The sequence below is a fragment of the Olea europaea genome, chromosome 18, assembly GCF_002742605.1.
Source record: "Olea europaea var. sylvestris chromosome 18, O_europaea_v1, whole genome shotgun sequence".
NCBI lineage: Eukaryota > Viridiplantae > Streptophyta > Magnoliopsida > Lamiales > Oleaceae > Olea > Olea europaea.
In genome coordinates, this window is record NC_036254.1 from 2,504,782 (window position 1) to 2,519,253 (window position 14,472).

The following is a 14,472-nucleotide window of genomic DNA, read 5'->3' on the forward strand; positions in this document are numbered from 1 at the left end:
TGAATAAATTTAAAAATCTAAACAAGCCCACCCTATCGGTATAATTCTTGCTAGCACAAATTTCTCTAATTTTTTATTTTTTTTTTGGCATAAAATCGTATTAAAAATGAAAAATTGAGGAAATATTCATACGTGAGGATAGCCCACTATGAAATTGGTTTAGAAGTGGTTGTTGATGTATGGGTGCTTTTTTCGTGAGTTTCGATTCTATCAATTTTGGGAAAATGGATTAAACCTTCATACCAAATTCCTCATTTCGCTCTAGAAGACGAAGTAAACCGATTTTGAATGGTAGAAGGATTTAAAGATGAAGAAGCCACGAAGAAAAGATTTAGGGAGGTTTGGGGATTGTGAAGAGAGGAGAAATATAATAGATTTAGGATTCTAGAATTCTGTTGATTTGAAAAAAAGAGGGAATTAAGTTTTCTAGTGATATTGAATAAGAGTATATTATGTAGTTTGTAAATTATGATTTAGTCCTTGTTTGAGCCACATTCTTTAGAAAAAAAATTCATTTTTAAATAGTGATTTGATATTATTTTAACCTCACATTCTTCAATAAAAATTATTACACGAAAATTTAAAATCTTTCCATACTTTTTAACAACACATTTCACATTATAATACTATTCAAAACTGTATTTTCTTGACAAAAATGGGGCTCAAGCAAAATGTATTCTAGTCAAACGCTAAAATTCCAAAATGTGTTATGAAATAGAGTATTTGACCCAATGACCACTTCACCGATTCCTCAAAAAGGTGACCATTTAATCAATCACCAAAAACGGGGCCTGATCCAAGCACCTCCCAAGTCTCTCTTCTCTCTCACACACACACATACACGCACTACAAGAACAGATAGAGTTTGCTAATTAAAAACTGAACTTGGCTGTGAATTTGATCGACGATGCATTTGATTCTCTGAAATTATTGGATTTTCATTCTAATTTGAATTATGCTGATGTCAGCCCCAAATATCACACTGTCGATCGCTTCAACTCAGAACATCACAGATCCTTCGTTACCGAGTAAAATCCACACAATTTCCAAATGGTACGATATGGGAAGCGCGGGGTGCACCGGATTCTGGCGCGACGCAGCTCTTGTTGTGCCCTCGGTGTTATTTGTTCTGTACCTAGGGTTTCAAGCTAAGCGGAATCTCAAGAAGCTGAGCCACCGCAGGTCTTATGTCATGATTTCTTACTATGCGCTTATCTGGTTCACCGTTCTTCTGAACCTTGCTTGGTCATTTCTTCAGGTATTCTACGGATTTTTTGCGGAATTTTTAATCCCCTTCGATAATTATATGAATTTGTAAACTTATGATACTGTGTTATCATTTTCTCAAATTAAAGTTCCTTACTCTACGTTCAGCTGCTTTTGATTAGGAAATCGACTGATGTAAGAGCATTTTTGGGAATGTGTCGTTCTAAATTGATAATTTACGGAGTTTTAGCAGCCTATTTTTTTATTTTTATTTTTTTTTCCTTTTCAGTTCTCTGCTATTTTAGCTGCATTTTGATAAGTAATGATTTGGAGAGACTCGTTAACTCTTCCTGATGCATATTTATTTAAAATTTATGGACTGGTTTCATTTCTTCGTGACAGGCTAACTTCGGTAAAATTGTCATAGGATTCACTTTTACACTGAATTACATAATCATTTGGCTGAGTTTGATTGGTTTATGCAAATTAATTGTGATTCTTTGGACAGATTTTTTCTTTTGATACATAACAATGGTAAGTTATGAAATTTGACTAATGCCAGTTCTGTTTTGTTATGCTAACCTATCACATGTTTAGAAGTCTAAAGAAGTGATGTAATCAGTTTTCTGATAAAATCCGGTAAAAGATCTTAGACTAAACAGGGAGTGGAAGTTGAATGAGTTTTCTATTCCCAAGTGCTATGTTGCACATTTATAGAACATTATATCTATAGTTGACAGTTGACAATAATAATCAAAATAGAAAAGATACTGTAGAGCGACAGAGTTTATACTTGTTACTGTACTCAATGACATAGAATAAAACACTGAAAGTTACCCTGGATGGATGAGGATGATGAAACATGGTCAACTTTGTATGGTTAGAAGTCATTCGCTGTGAGTTTGAAACGAGGTTATAACTAGTGATGTTTATGTGGTCTTAAGACTTCTTTCAACATTAATTTGGAGCTTGCATCCTTTCAAATCCTCATTATTTAGCCTAGCATTACATAATCATGTGGTGTAGTAATTTTTCCGAAGAGAACTATACTTGGCTCTCCAAATGCATCACTTTTCACACATCTATTCTTGTGTTCCATCAAATTGTGCTTGCATTCTGATAGAAGAAGGTCCCGTTCCTAGAGATTCCAGAACATGGATAAAAATATTAGCATCGTTCGATGGCCAATGAAATGATTTTGAATTCCAAGGTTATCTAGATTTGGGTGACATTTGACTTTTTCTTTCCCCTGGAAAACAGGAATGGCAGTGTGCTCCAGGGAAGGAGATTGCATGGAACCTATTGTCATTATTCACGGAAAGTGGAATGCTATTTTTAGAAATTAGCTTAGTGGCCTTCTTGCTCCAGGATAGTTATGCAAGTGGATTGGAAGCTCTAGCACGTACTTTCATAGTTTCAGGTGTCTTTGTGGCTGTCGATATACTTCTCCAGGTAATATTTGTTTGCTTTCCGTAGCATAAATACACTACTCATTTGCATATGTTCTGCTAAACATCACATTAATTGAATTGCTAACTCTTTGTTAAACATATTTGATCATTGTTTTTTGTAATCCTGTCTCTTACATGACCCTTCAACTAATGTTTGCATGGATGAACAGCTCACACTGATGCGTGTATGATTCCATTAGATTATAATAATGATGCATTCATTCACTCTCGAATCGAAGCTCATGACTTGTGAGATTTTGTATGTTGCCGTTGTTTTCGGATGATGCTTTCCTTGTTACAATTTTTCATACTATCTGTCAATATGATAAAAATATTAAATGCAGTTAGCATTACCGTATAGCAACAAGAGTTAATCAGCTTGTTTCTACTTCAATTTCCACCTGATTCTTTCTTTCCAAATGTTTCAAAAGAGACGCAAAGGAGCACTACTTTTCACAAAATAAAACCTCAGATCATTATCACATGAGACCTTTTCCTTTCGCAGGTGATATTCATATTTGGATTTGGGGTTCCCCTATTTATTGATAATGAAGCTACACATCGGGGAAAATGGGGTGTATGGTTCACTCATACGCTAGTACTTGCAGCTGCCTATGGCTACATAGCATTCGTGCACTATTCAAAGTGGAGAGATAAGTTACCACGTGAGTTTAGTTTTTTCCCTAGTCGAGTCTCTTGTTTGCTTTCTCCTCACACTAACCCAACTCCCAACTTTGCTGGGCAAACTTGCAGCAAGACCGGCATTCTACAACTACGTAATCCTCATGTTTATAGTCAATGTAACGGCATTGTTTGCCAGTGGGCTTGCCGGAATTGGGGTCGGCTTTGGACTCTGGTACCATAATTTTCTTCCGAAACTATATACGACACCAGATTTGTTATCAACCCCAACTGATCTCAGACGATTGTCTTCCTCTATGCAGGTTGTACAATTTCATAGTGATAGCTCGTCACTCCCTTTATCTTCCGTTTCTATACATAATTTTTCTTGCTGACTTTTTCCAGGTAATTATTTTCTGTAGATAAATTGAGAGATTCTCACATTCCAGCTTTATAATTTAGTGTTTAACTTATGTGATGTCTCTATCGCAATATTTCAGGAGGAAGATTGGCTGTTGGATAATGCTTATTACTCGGAGATGAAGGATGCAGGCTTTCTCGACACTGACTGGGATTAGGCTATGAAAATAAGTTGTATGGGATTAAAATGTTCCAGCTAAACATGTAAATGAATTCCTTGTAAATTTCTGCAAAAGAATAGTTTGAGCAATCGAACTTGGATCACATGTGTACTATCATGACCAACTTAGAAGCTTTAAGAGGTCCTGAAGATATTTCTACGTGTCTAATACTGAGACAAATATAAATTGTTTTCATTTTGTCAATTCGAATTTCTTGAGCATTAGAGATGAGTTCCATTTAGGTCGATTCTATTCTCTATAGAACTGAACTAAATCGAACTGGATGACGTCCGCTCTTACCTCTTCCTTGCAACATTTCCTTCTTCCCATTGCATTTCATTTTCATTTTTATTTTTTTTAAAAATTCTCCCTCAATCCAATTCAGGTTGGATTCTATTTATTTATCCTTTTAAACATTTTGAGTATGAATCTGGTGGTGGTTAGTAGAGATTAAGTTATGGGGATAAAGTTAAGTACCATTGAATGCTAATTATCGGTCAATAATCTTTTATGCTTCTCCTGGTTATGCACAAATTATGGTTCAAGTGTAAAAGGAGTATTTAATATTTCTTTCTTTTATTTCCTCAATTGTTTTGATACATACTGATTTATTTATTTATTTATTATTTCCTTTCATGGAAGTCTTGTGTTCAAGTGGCATTTTGACTGTCCACCCACCTAATGCATTTGAATTGGCGCACCCATCTAATTGTCATTTCTTCAAAGGATTATATTTTACCAACTTATGGAAGAAAATCTCAAATGAACTATGCTCGTTATGTTGCTGAATAGCCCTTTAGACACAACAGTAAAATACAATGGATAAAATTTATAAAACAATTTATAATGGTATCTACGAAAAAATAGTAGTTACGCATGCATAATTTTAATTAATGATTGACTTTGACTCAATTTAAAAATTGTATCCAAACGTCTGTAAATATTAGATAATCAACCTTTACAGAACAAGTTAATAATAGCGAGGTGGAAATGAGTCAACAAAACACCATAGAACACAATGTCATTCATGCTATATATTACATAACCTTTTGGCCACTGATATTATCAGCTGTGCACCTTCACGGGAATCAACAATTACTCAAAATCCTAATGCTTACTGCCGAGACTGAGCAAGTTCTTCAATGGATATTCACGTTCAAATCCGAGATAACAATCTGAAACCAGAATCAGCTTCATACCCTGAAAAGCGATACTCTCACATTGTAAGCAGAAAAGTAAAACACTTGAAACAAATAACAGAATCGCACTTGATTAGGAGATGGAATCGGAGAATCACCAAGGAGGTTTGAATAGGAGGATCACAAATTTAAAACACTGATAGTAGAGAAATGTTTACATGCATAGATATGAAGCAAGCTAGCTGACCAAAGAGTATAAGTTCTACTTTCAGTGAAAATGCTCATTCATTGGTCTTAAATGGGGGTGAAAAATAATGGAGTCAACGTAAAAGAAGATGATATATTGTCTTAAACCACCTCATCTAGCAGCTTAAGCTATTAAAGAGTAAGAATATATTTATTTTATTTCGTCCTCAACGTGCTCCCTTCATGTGCGGGTAAAAACCTAACATGTGCACAATTTAAATAAATGGACGGCAGAGAAACTTGAACTCAAGATCCAATAATATGCTGAACTACCAAGTCAAAAAGCTTGAGCTATTAGAAATTGGACCCATTTATTAATTTTTATTTTGTCGAGAACATACTGGTTCTGTTTATACTTCTGTCCATCGAGAAAAAGGCTAAGGCAAAACATACACGATCACTTTGAAGAATGAGATGCTGACCTGAAAGTTGTTTACAGTTGATGGTATATCCATGTGCGTCTGCAAAATATCAGGGAAAGAAACTCTCTTCAAAGAATATAGTTCAGCAGTAGAGGTGTTTCCGAGGATCAACCACCAAGCTTCGTCTTTTACCTGTAAACGACAATGTCAGCTTTCTTTCGTGCTAAAGAAAAAATTAGCAAAATATTAGACATTTAACCTTCGAGAAACGCGGAACAAAAGCTCTCAATGTTCTCCTGGTACCGTTTTTCTTTTCCAATCTAATGTTCAGACTCATACACTGTTCATCACCAGCATTTCGTCTCTGGAGCTTCAACTGAGCTTGAATACGAGGAAAATGCAGCAGATCCTGTGAATCAGAAAAAAGTAAAGTAAAAATATCAGATATATGAAGGACAGCTAGAGTGGAAATACGAACAAGTAGACAGCTTCATGACAATGGGTCCCTCTGTATCTAAAATTTTTTCAGGAATGGAACCTACTAGATCCATCATTCAAGAATCAAGATAAAATATTTAGTAAGAATTTCTTAATTCCTCGTTTCAAGATCATGTCATTGATACAATCCTGGAAAGAATCATCCAAGTCCAGATACGTGGGTAGAATAGATCCTATAGTTTTCTATTTGCAGTAATATAAACAATAACAAGCTTGTAAAGGAAAAGGAAACATAAGACTAAATGGGGAGCTAAAGGATACAAAGGCAGATAAAGGAAGCAAATAAATTATTTCATTAATCAAGCAATTAACTATTACTATTCCAATTTGAATAAAGTACGTCTCTCTAAGCACCGTTAAGGTATCGTTTAGCTTTCCAATTTCATACACCATGAAACAGAAAATTAGCAGAGTGTTTTTTCCAGAGAGCTACAAAAGATGCATAATTATATCCCTGCTGGAAGACAGTTACAATACAAAGACTAAAAATCATGGACAAAATTGATTAAAGCAGAAACCCGCACCTCATATAATCTGGAAGAAACAGAACTTCTAGTGACATCCTGCAAAGATGTCAGGGGAAGATCCAACAATTGCAAGACATTTGAGATTCCTTTCTGATTCAATGAAGAAATGAGATCATCTGTCATGCAGGGCAACATCCGTAGGGGAGAATCTCTGCCATACCATAAACCCTGCAAATAAAATAAAGAGAATTTATCCCAGAGAAAATATGTACACAGGTAAGAAGGACAATTCAACTAGTTTTCAAGCTAAAATTTTAGACCTAGTAGCTCGAATCTGCATATCACAGTGTATAATGTCTATCCTATGCAAGGAATGTTTGAAGCTATTAAGAGGATTACCTGCATCACCATTTGCAATAAACGCATACAAGTGATGCTACTAGAGAGCCATCCGCTGTTGGCGCATACATCTATCATGGCCTGGATAATACGGATACTTTGATCCAATACTGATTTCAGATCGGTGACATAGTCAGTGATTGGTAGCTCAACTTGGGAAAAATGTGCCTGTATTCCCATGCAAACAAATGCTTAGAAAGAACGTAATATTAAAACTAAGAAGAAACCAAACTGCATATTATATTAAGTAAAAAATCCTCATCTATCTGCAAACCATATCCCTAACACAGCAATGAAATTTTCCTTCTTCATTTTGGATGGGGTGCAGGGTAGACAAGGACGGCACCCACCTGAAAAAGAAGATTTGCTTTCACGTGTGGATCATCAAGAAGATTCTTGTCCACCAGAAGGGGAACCTTGTTGGACAAGTCAGCATTGTAATTTTCCTACAGACCAAACAAAAGCCAATATTAATATATTGAAATTAGCTTCTGACAGCTTTGTAAGTATGCAAGAGGAATAAATGATTATATCTAGTAAGGAAAATAATATTCATGAAGTAGCCTCCTAATAGGCTTTGTTTTGTCACTAAAGTTTAAAAAGTTCGTCTGCTCACTATATTGAATGAAATATATTCGCTGATAATAAAGGGATAATATTCATATTTCATGGGTGGTTAATTTTACAAATCACTGATATTTCTATTCATAAGAGAAATGTTACTAGTATTTTGGTACAATATTGATGAGACAACCTCAGCTTTGTCATGGAGCAACCAAAAGTTCAATTTTGAATCAAGAGTTATTTGTCCAATTTCATGAATTAGGCAAATCATGAATTAGGCAATGCTTTGTAATTTCACACAAATGCATTTATCGAGTCAAACAACAAGAAACAATGGGCTAACACATTCAGGCATGAGATCAGCACAGTAATCTCACAAATATCAAACCAAGGGACTGGAATAGATAAAGCATACAAATTCATCGCTGTGGATGATTAATAAAGTATTAACCATAAACTTCAATGTAAAGTTCATTACTATGGAAGATTAAATTAGGACTTACTTCATTATGCCGTACAGGAAGCTCATCATATTCAGAAGCACCAGACAATATGTGGAGGAAAACCTATGGCAAGAATACAATAATACAGCAATAACCAATAAATATTTATCACTCGCTTTGGAAAAAGAATTAACAGCGAGAAATGAAGGTAAATCAATTTTCTGTGGAACTTCACTAACTTCAAGTGATGTATCTGCTCCTATATTTGATCCAAACATTGATACAGTTGTGTACTTCAGATAATATTGAGCTGCTGTTGAACCCAACATCGTGGGCTCGACCCTGTCTTCATTAATCTTGATGCAACCACTGTCTTCCAGATCCTCGAATGTGCTTAGCACTAAGCTGTTAAAAAATATATTTTAGGAGATGCGATTGTAAACATAAAAGAATAATGTACTCCAACCAGAGCTCTTCCAAATTACAGTGACGCTACCTTGACAAGTAAGAACTTAGAGTTCCAGGATCTTTGTCCTCTAACCCATAATAAGATGGATTAACCATCTGTAAGATGAAGAATCAACAGCATTAGCCAACAGGAAAAGAGGGTTACGCTACAGAAAGCATTCAATCACATTCATCATATTGCAGATATCCCACGATAATCAAGATCTCCTCCCACCCCCAACCCCAAAAAAAAAAAAAAAAAAAAAAAAATTGGGCCAAAGGACATTTCCATGGCCGGACTCTGTTATGGACATTTCCATAGGTCTTCAATCTTGCGGATAAGGCACATCTTGTCCAGGTAAAATTTTCCATTTTTGTTTTTGATGTTCTTTTTGATATTTTTGCATCATTACATCTTCTAGAAACAATGCACCACACAAAGATGATGCAAAGCCATGCAATTAATGGCTAAAGGTGATTTCTATTTGTACAGTACAAGACATCAAATTTAGCATATGCTAAACCTACGTCCAGTTTTTTTTCAACTATTTCATAATAACCAGACCAGAAATGTACCAATCTGCGGAACAGATATGTCCAGGTGAGATAATATATTGCATCTTCTTTATGACAAATTGTTCCAGAAACTATCTCAGCATTGATATGATCATGCAACTGCTCTCTTAGGCTACTTTCAACTGGAAATGGCTCATAGAGAAACTGTAAAAGAAGAAAATAATTTATTGCATTTAATACATAACAGAAGCCATAAAATAATTTCACATAATCATAATATTTCCAGACCTTTTTATAGAAGCTCTTTTTTGGTTCATGAACGAGAATAACAGCTTTACCATGTTGATCATATTGTGGTCGCCCTGCTCGGCCCATCATTTGCAAAATATCTGTGATTGGAAAATCAACATACCTCTTTGCTTTTCCATCATAATATTCTGTTCCCTGAATAAAAATATATAGAAAAAAAAAAGGCAGCAGGATTACTAGCATGAGCAACAAAAAAATGCTGGTCAACTTCATTTACTTGATAAAAGTCATGTAAAAAGTATATCATAATTCCAGTGACCCATAGAGAATACTTGCCTGCTCATCTTTACTTTTTACAGCCACTGCCACAAATTACCCCTTTGATCACAATTTCTTACTCCAGATTTTTAGAGATTTTATTCGAGTACATTTTTGTCTTAGTAGGCGATCAAACTTGTGGACAAGTGTAAAGTAGGCAAGTGCAATATGAGAAACAACAGAAGTTGTACAGCATTCGAACAATTTAAATTTCACTCCTCCAAGATTTGGCAAAGAATAGTATAACAATACAGTTTGTAAGATTTTTCCTATTCTAGGGCTTAATAGCTGCTTATGACTAGTTAGAGACTATTTCAGGAAGTCTTCAATTTAGTCAAAATCTGAAAATAGGCTATCAAGCTTTGGTAGAATTGATCTAGGAAATTGTGTTTGTTCCTTTTATTGGATTATCTTTCTGTATAAAAAAGTAGGCTCTATTGTGAATAATATATAAAATCGGATTCTAAACCATCCAATCCTCCACATAAAACTCAGCAAACTACTCCAGCCTCCAAAAAGTTAATGATAATCTAGATAACCCTAATCTTCAAATCACCCTAGAAGAGATCAATGGCGTCGATTTTCTAAATGGATGTCAAAGTATTCAATAAAAGTTGAGACAAGATGGGGCATTTGGGAGGAACAATTAAGGAGCAAAACCTACTGATCCTATTTACAACAACGGGAGCCCTTGAAACTTTAAGGTCATGTCCTGACTAATGAATTTGATGAAGCCAGAATTAGGAAAACCATACCTGTTTCTCTCAAGTTCAATGGAGGTTTGGGATGATGTTAACCTGAGCACTCTAAGAAAGCAGACTGAAGACTAAAATTTATTCTACAAAAAATGGAATATCAGGATGTTACTCCTCTTCGTGGTGCACATTCTATGATTTCTGCTGAAGAATCTAGGTTGGAGTTGATGATTAGAGTTAAAAATCCAAATGGCCATTGAACTTTGCACAATGTTTTCCATTGGCCATTAATATTAAAAAAATTCAGAATGTCACTGAACTTATCGAATCGTTATTCTATTGGCCATTAAACTTTAGAGGTTATTCGGATGATAACCAGACTTATCAAGTCGTTATCCCATTGGTCTTTAAACTTTAAAAGTTTTTTTGATGGTCACCAAACTTATCAAATCATTATGTCATTCATCACTCAATAACTCACCATTAAAAAATTCGACGGACTCATTGACTTGAGGAAACAGAAACATTAACACGGCACATTATTATTGTTAGTTATTAATTACTCTACAAATGAAAATTCAACACACATTCAAACAATAGGTTTTGCTAATTACTCTACCAAAAGAGGCTTAAACACGAAGAAATTATCTGAATTTTGTGCACAAATCATTGTCTGATTATTGTCACAGAAATAGATTTTTATCTGTAAAGAAAAATATAATACACAATATTTACTAACCACAAAATATGCTATATGATATAACATATGCCAAATTAAGTTCATTTCATTTGTATACAACAAGTACTTGAGCTTTTATCCGTACAAACACAATTTATAAGTTGACATGTCCTTGATGTAACAACATTCTTATCTTTATAAGATTTATATTGTCAGTGTCCATAACGACCCTAATTACAATAGAGGAAAGACAGAAAAGGGCTATAATAGTGATATAAATTTGTTTTTCAGTCATCTGAACAGTGATGTAGAAGAAGTACACTGCATACTGACCTTTATAATAACTAAATGAGCTGGAAGATTTACACCCCAAGCTAATGTACTCGTGCAAACTAATACCTGAAAGGACATAGAGATGAGATGTCCTCATCAATATAATAAATTTGGACTGTTACATCCCATTCACCCAGTGAAGGAAGTGTTGATGACAAAAAACTACCTGAATCTTGTTATTTGCAAAAAGTTCCTCTACAAGAGATCTGTCCTTATCATTCAACCCTGCATGATGTAACCCAATACCAAACTGCAAAGTGTGCCTAAGGTTCTGGTCAGTGACCTGAGAAAGTATCATCTGAAGTGCTTCTTCTGGCATACCCAAAAAATGTCTTGGGCATTCATCTGAAGCTGCAAACTTCAATCACATAAAAGCACAATAAAATCGAGTTGCCAGCTAAGAAATTTTGTGTTTTCACAACAATATAAAACCTCACCTGAATGAGGTCCAGGGCAGTAAGCCTAGTCTGGCGGCGAGAAGAAACAAATATAAGAACTGGTTTTGTGGGTGAATGAGTAGATATAGCAGCATAGGTGGGCTTATTCATGCTATTCATCCTTGGGCAGTAAAACTTCCCAGGATATCCCTGTTGAAAGTAATGAAATATTTTGAGTATCACTAAGGCATATCCAGTTACCATAAATCCACACACAGAATACTAAAAAAACAAAAGATAAATATAGTCCAAGAAAAGGTGCAGAAAGTACAATAAAGAATACTAATGTCATTCAGTGAATATAAGTCACACAAGTGTAAATGCATCTGTAAAAGGAGGGAAAAATAAGTCACACAAGGAAAACACAATTTTCCTGTTCACTTTTCTTTTCCTGTTTGTTGAACAACTCGTTCTAAAAGCTTAAATGATCAGATAGAGAAGCATATAAATCATTTAAACATTGTCTTCAACATGCCCCCTCAAGTGTAGGAGGGAAATCCCTATCAAGACTTTACATGTGCACAATGCCATTTAAATTGGTGGAAGTGAGACTTGAACTCAAGACTTTGTCGAACCACTTGGTCTAAAAGCTAAATGTATATCATCGAAACACTCATTAACACTATTTTTCTTTTCAATTTTTAAATTCTGGATGTACAAACCACAAATCTTGTCAATCTAGATTAAAGACTTCCTAGTTAACTTATCAATGCCCTCGGTCGGTAAGATTGTGACAACCAAATAACATATTCTCAGGTCTCTACTCATGGAGTGCCCCAAAAATTTTATAGAATAAATTTTATTTATATGTTATATTCTTGAAAAGTTGGGGGCTAAAATGAAATAGGGTTTAAACTCCTATTTTATTTAGGCCAAATAATTAGCTATTGATGGAACATGATTTAGTATATTAATATTGGACTCATTTTGTAGGTTGTAATTAATTAGAAGTCCTCGATTTGAGAAAAAGTTAATTTGGCTATGTTAAGCCTAAGATATTGACGTTCAAAGAAATTGTTATCCAATAGTATTTTATTAAATTGGAGACCGTCACATGTGCTTTGGATGGGTACCATCAAAATTCTTATATAACTCGAAAATAGATACAATCCCAACATCATTAGGTAGGTACTAGGAAATTAATTAGTTGGTTGTTGGAATGACATGTAGAAAGTCAAATACTAGCCCACTTTCAATAGAAAACTCAATTTGATTTAGTTAACTATTGACTTTAAAATGGTGGTCAGCCACGTGCGTATCTTGGATAGATATAAGCAAACCTTTTTAGTTTACTAGGATAAATATTTCTTTATGTTTATGTTTAATAAGAATAACAGTATCTTACTTCCAATAGGTAGCATGCACTATAAATACACTATAACGTCAATAGAAATTTCACGACATAATAGAGAGAGGGAGACAATCAGAGAGATAGAGAGAAATCGGTTTAACTATAATAGAATATATATACAACCACGGCAGAAAAAAGCTTCCACGTCAAGAAACTACCAAAGGAAAAAGTTCATTTGACCTATCAACGTAAGATATTTTTGTGCAAGTGGTTTGTTTCAGTATACTTTTATATTCAATAATTTATGCGTGAATTGTCAGTGGACCTTTGGATTTAACCTAACGAAATGCGAACTCTATTGGCTTCTTATAACGAAATGTGAAATCCTTCGAGAATTCAAAGTATTTTGATTGGTTTGTCGCTCGATCATTAATATACTCCAAAAGAAATATGGTATGAAGTGTTTAATTAATTGTTATATAATTGTCTATGAAAATTGCACATATCTTACAGGGTATTTTTAAATACTCGCTCTTATAATAATTTTACAAGTTCGTTCAAGTCGATTGGATTTGGGGCAGGATGGTGATGCGGGGCTGCCAAGTTGATCAAAGAAAAAGAAGAATTATACCTTAAGTTTTTATGTCTTTAAATTCTTAGTTACTTTAAACTTATTCAAAGACATGTTATTAAAGAAATTAGTTGAACATGTTTATTTTTTTGATACAATTTCCATTTGTTTAGTTTAAGTTTGTGGATATTTCAATTATTTTTTTTAAGAAACTTATTTTTATCTTTCTGAAAATATTTCGAAGAAAATTTAGTTTTTGGTAACACTTCAAGATTTATGAAAATTTGGAGAGTTACAGCTCATACGTAGATAAGATGAATTAGAACCTGATACTTTTGACTTCAACAGTACTTTATACAACAAAATGGATCTTCCTCCTTTACTCTTTTCTTGTTAGACACCAAGTATTTACACACCTCTCTCTCCCCCCAGGCCACCTTGCCCCTATCACCTCCCTCGTTACTCCCACAAGACACCAGGACCCAACTTTCTTAACCATATCCTCCTCCCTTCTGCCAACTTTTGCAACACCACCAGCCTTGTATCCCAACCTCTACATTAGGTTTAAGGTGATTGTAGGAGAGTTTTCTGATTTAAAGGTGATTGTGGCAAGATGTGATGGTTGGTGGTGGTGGTGGCAGTTGGTCTTTTATCTTCTTTTTTCCCCCTAAAAATTGGCTAATAATATGGAGAAACAAATTGGAGGGCTAGTTGGGAAATAAGTTTTACCTTTTTAATCTCTTCATCCTCGAGAAATCAACCACAAGAAATAATTGATGAAAATTCCCTAAATAAAGAACCTTCGGTTATTTGTTCCTAAGATATCATTACAATCTTATAGTGGCAATAAACAAAGAGAGGCTGATACAAGAACATCATATAAGTAACTGAAATGACAAAAATATTTATAATGAAGTAGGATGTCATTAGAAGACAGCCAGAATTTTTACAAAGCAAAT

General features: G+C 34.5%; 2 protein-coding genes across 2 annotated transcripts in view; one reads left to right on the top strand and one right to left on the bottom strand.

Annotated features, from left to right (window-relative positions):
• The first annotated feature begins 739 nt into the window (after nt 1–739).
• Nucleotides 740–4,069, top strand: LOC111367139 (transmembrane protein adipocyte-associated 1 homolog). The gene is made up of 6 exons (XM_022987866.1): nt 740–1,258; nt 2,467–2,658; nt 3,163–3,322; nt 3,411–3,513; nt 3,602–3,683; nt 3,779–4,069. Exons 1-6 carry the CDS (start codon nt 956–958, stop codon nt 3,854–3,856), a joined length of 918 nt encoding a protein of 305 aa, XP_022843634.1. The 5' UTR covers nt 740–955; the 3' UTR covers nt 3,857–4,069.
• Nucleotides 4,070–4,711: 642 nt separating this feature from the next.
• The window catches only part of LOC111366591 (DExH-box ATP-dependent RNA helicase DExH14), a 50,590-nt gene continuing 40,829 nt past the window's right edge, over nt 4,712–14,472 (bottom strand). Inside the window, exons 35-48 of the mRNA XM_022987319.1 lie at nt 11,652–11,801; nt 11,381–11,572; nt 11,215–11,280; nt 9,229–9,384; nt 9,001–9,144; nt 8,474–8,541; nt 8,217–8,382; nt 8,038–8,100; nt 7,321–7,416; nt 6,971–7,138; nt 6,629–6,799; nt 5,866–6,015; nt 5,667–5,798; nt 4,712–5,059 (exon numbers count right to left, since the gene is read on the bottom strand). Of these exons, the coding sequence (XP_022843087.1) occupies nt 4,967–5,059; nt 5,667–5,798; nt 5,866–6,015; nt 6,629–6,799; nt 6,971–7,138; nt 7,321–7,416; nt 8,038–8,100; nt 8,217–8,382; nt 8,474–8,541; nt 9,001–9,144; nt 9,229–9,384; nt 11,215–11,280; nt 11,381–11,572; nt 11,652–11,801 (1,815 nt within the window). The 3' untranslated portion in view covers nt 4,712–4,966. The remainder of the gene's footprint in view (nt 5,060–5,666; nt 5,799–5,865; nt 6,016–6,628; nt 6,800–6,970; nt 7,139–7,320; nt 7,417–8,037; nt 8,101–8,216; nt 8,383–8,473; nt 8,542–9,000; nt 9,145–9,228; nt 9,385–11,214; nt 11,281–11,380; nt 11,573–11,651; nt 11,802–14,472) is intronic.

Excerpts from the sequence above, each read along its gene's own strand:
- LOC111367139 (XM_022987866.1), top strand. The coding sequence starts at position 956 with ATGCTGATGTCAGCCCCAAATATCACACTGTCGATCGCTTCAACTCAG. Across the intron at positions 3,323-3,410 it reads GTGGAGAGATAAGTTACCAC|CAAGACCGGCATTCTACAAC; the intron begins GTGAGTTTAGTT and ends GCAAACTTGCAG. Across the intron at positions 3,684-3,778 it reads TTCTTGCTGACTTTTTCCAG|GAGGAAGATTGGCTGTTGGA; the intron begins GTAATTATTTTC and ends GCAATATTTCAG.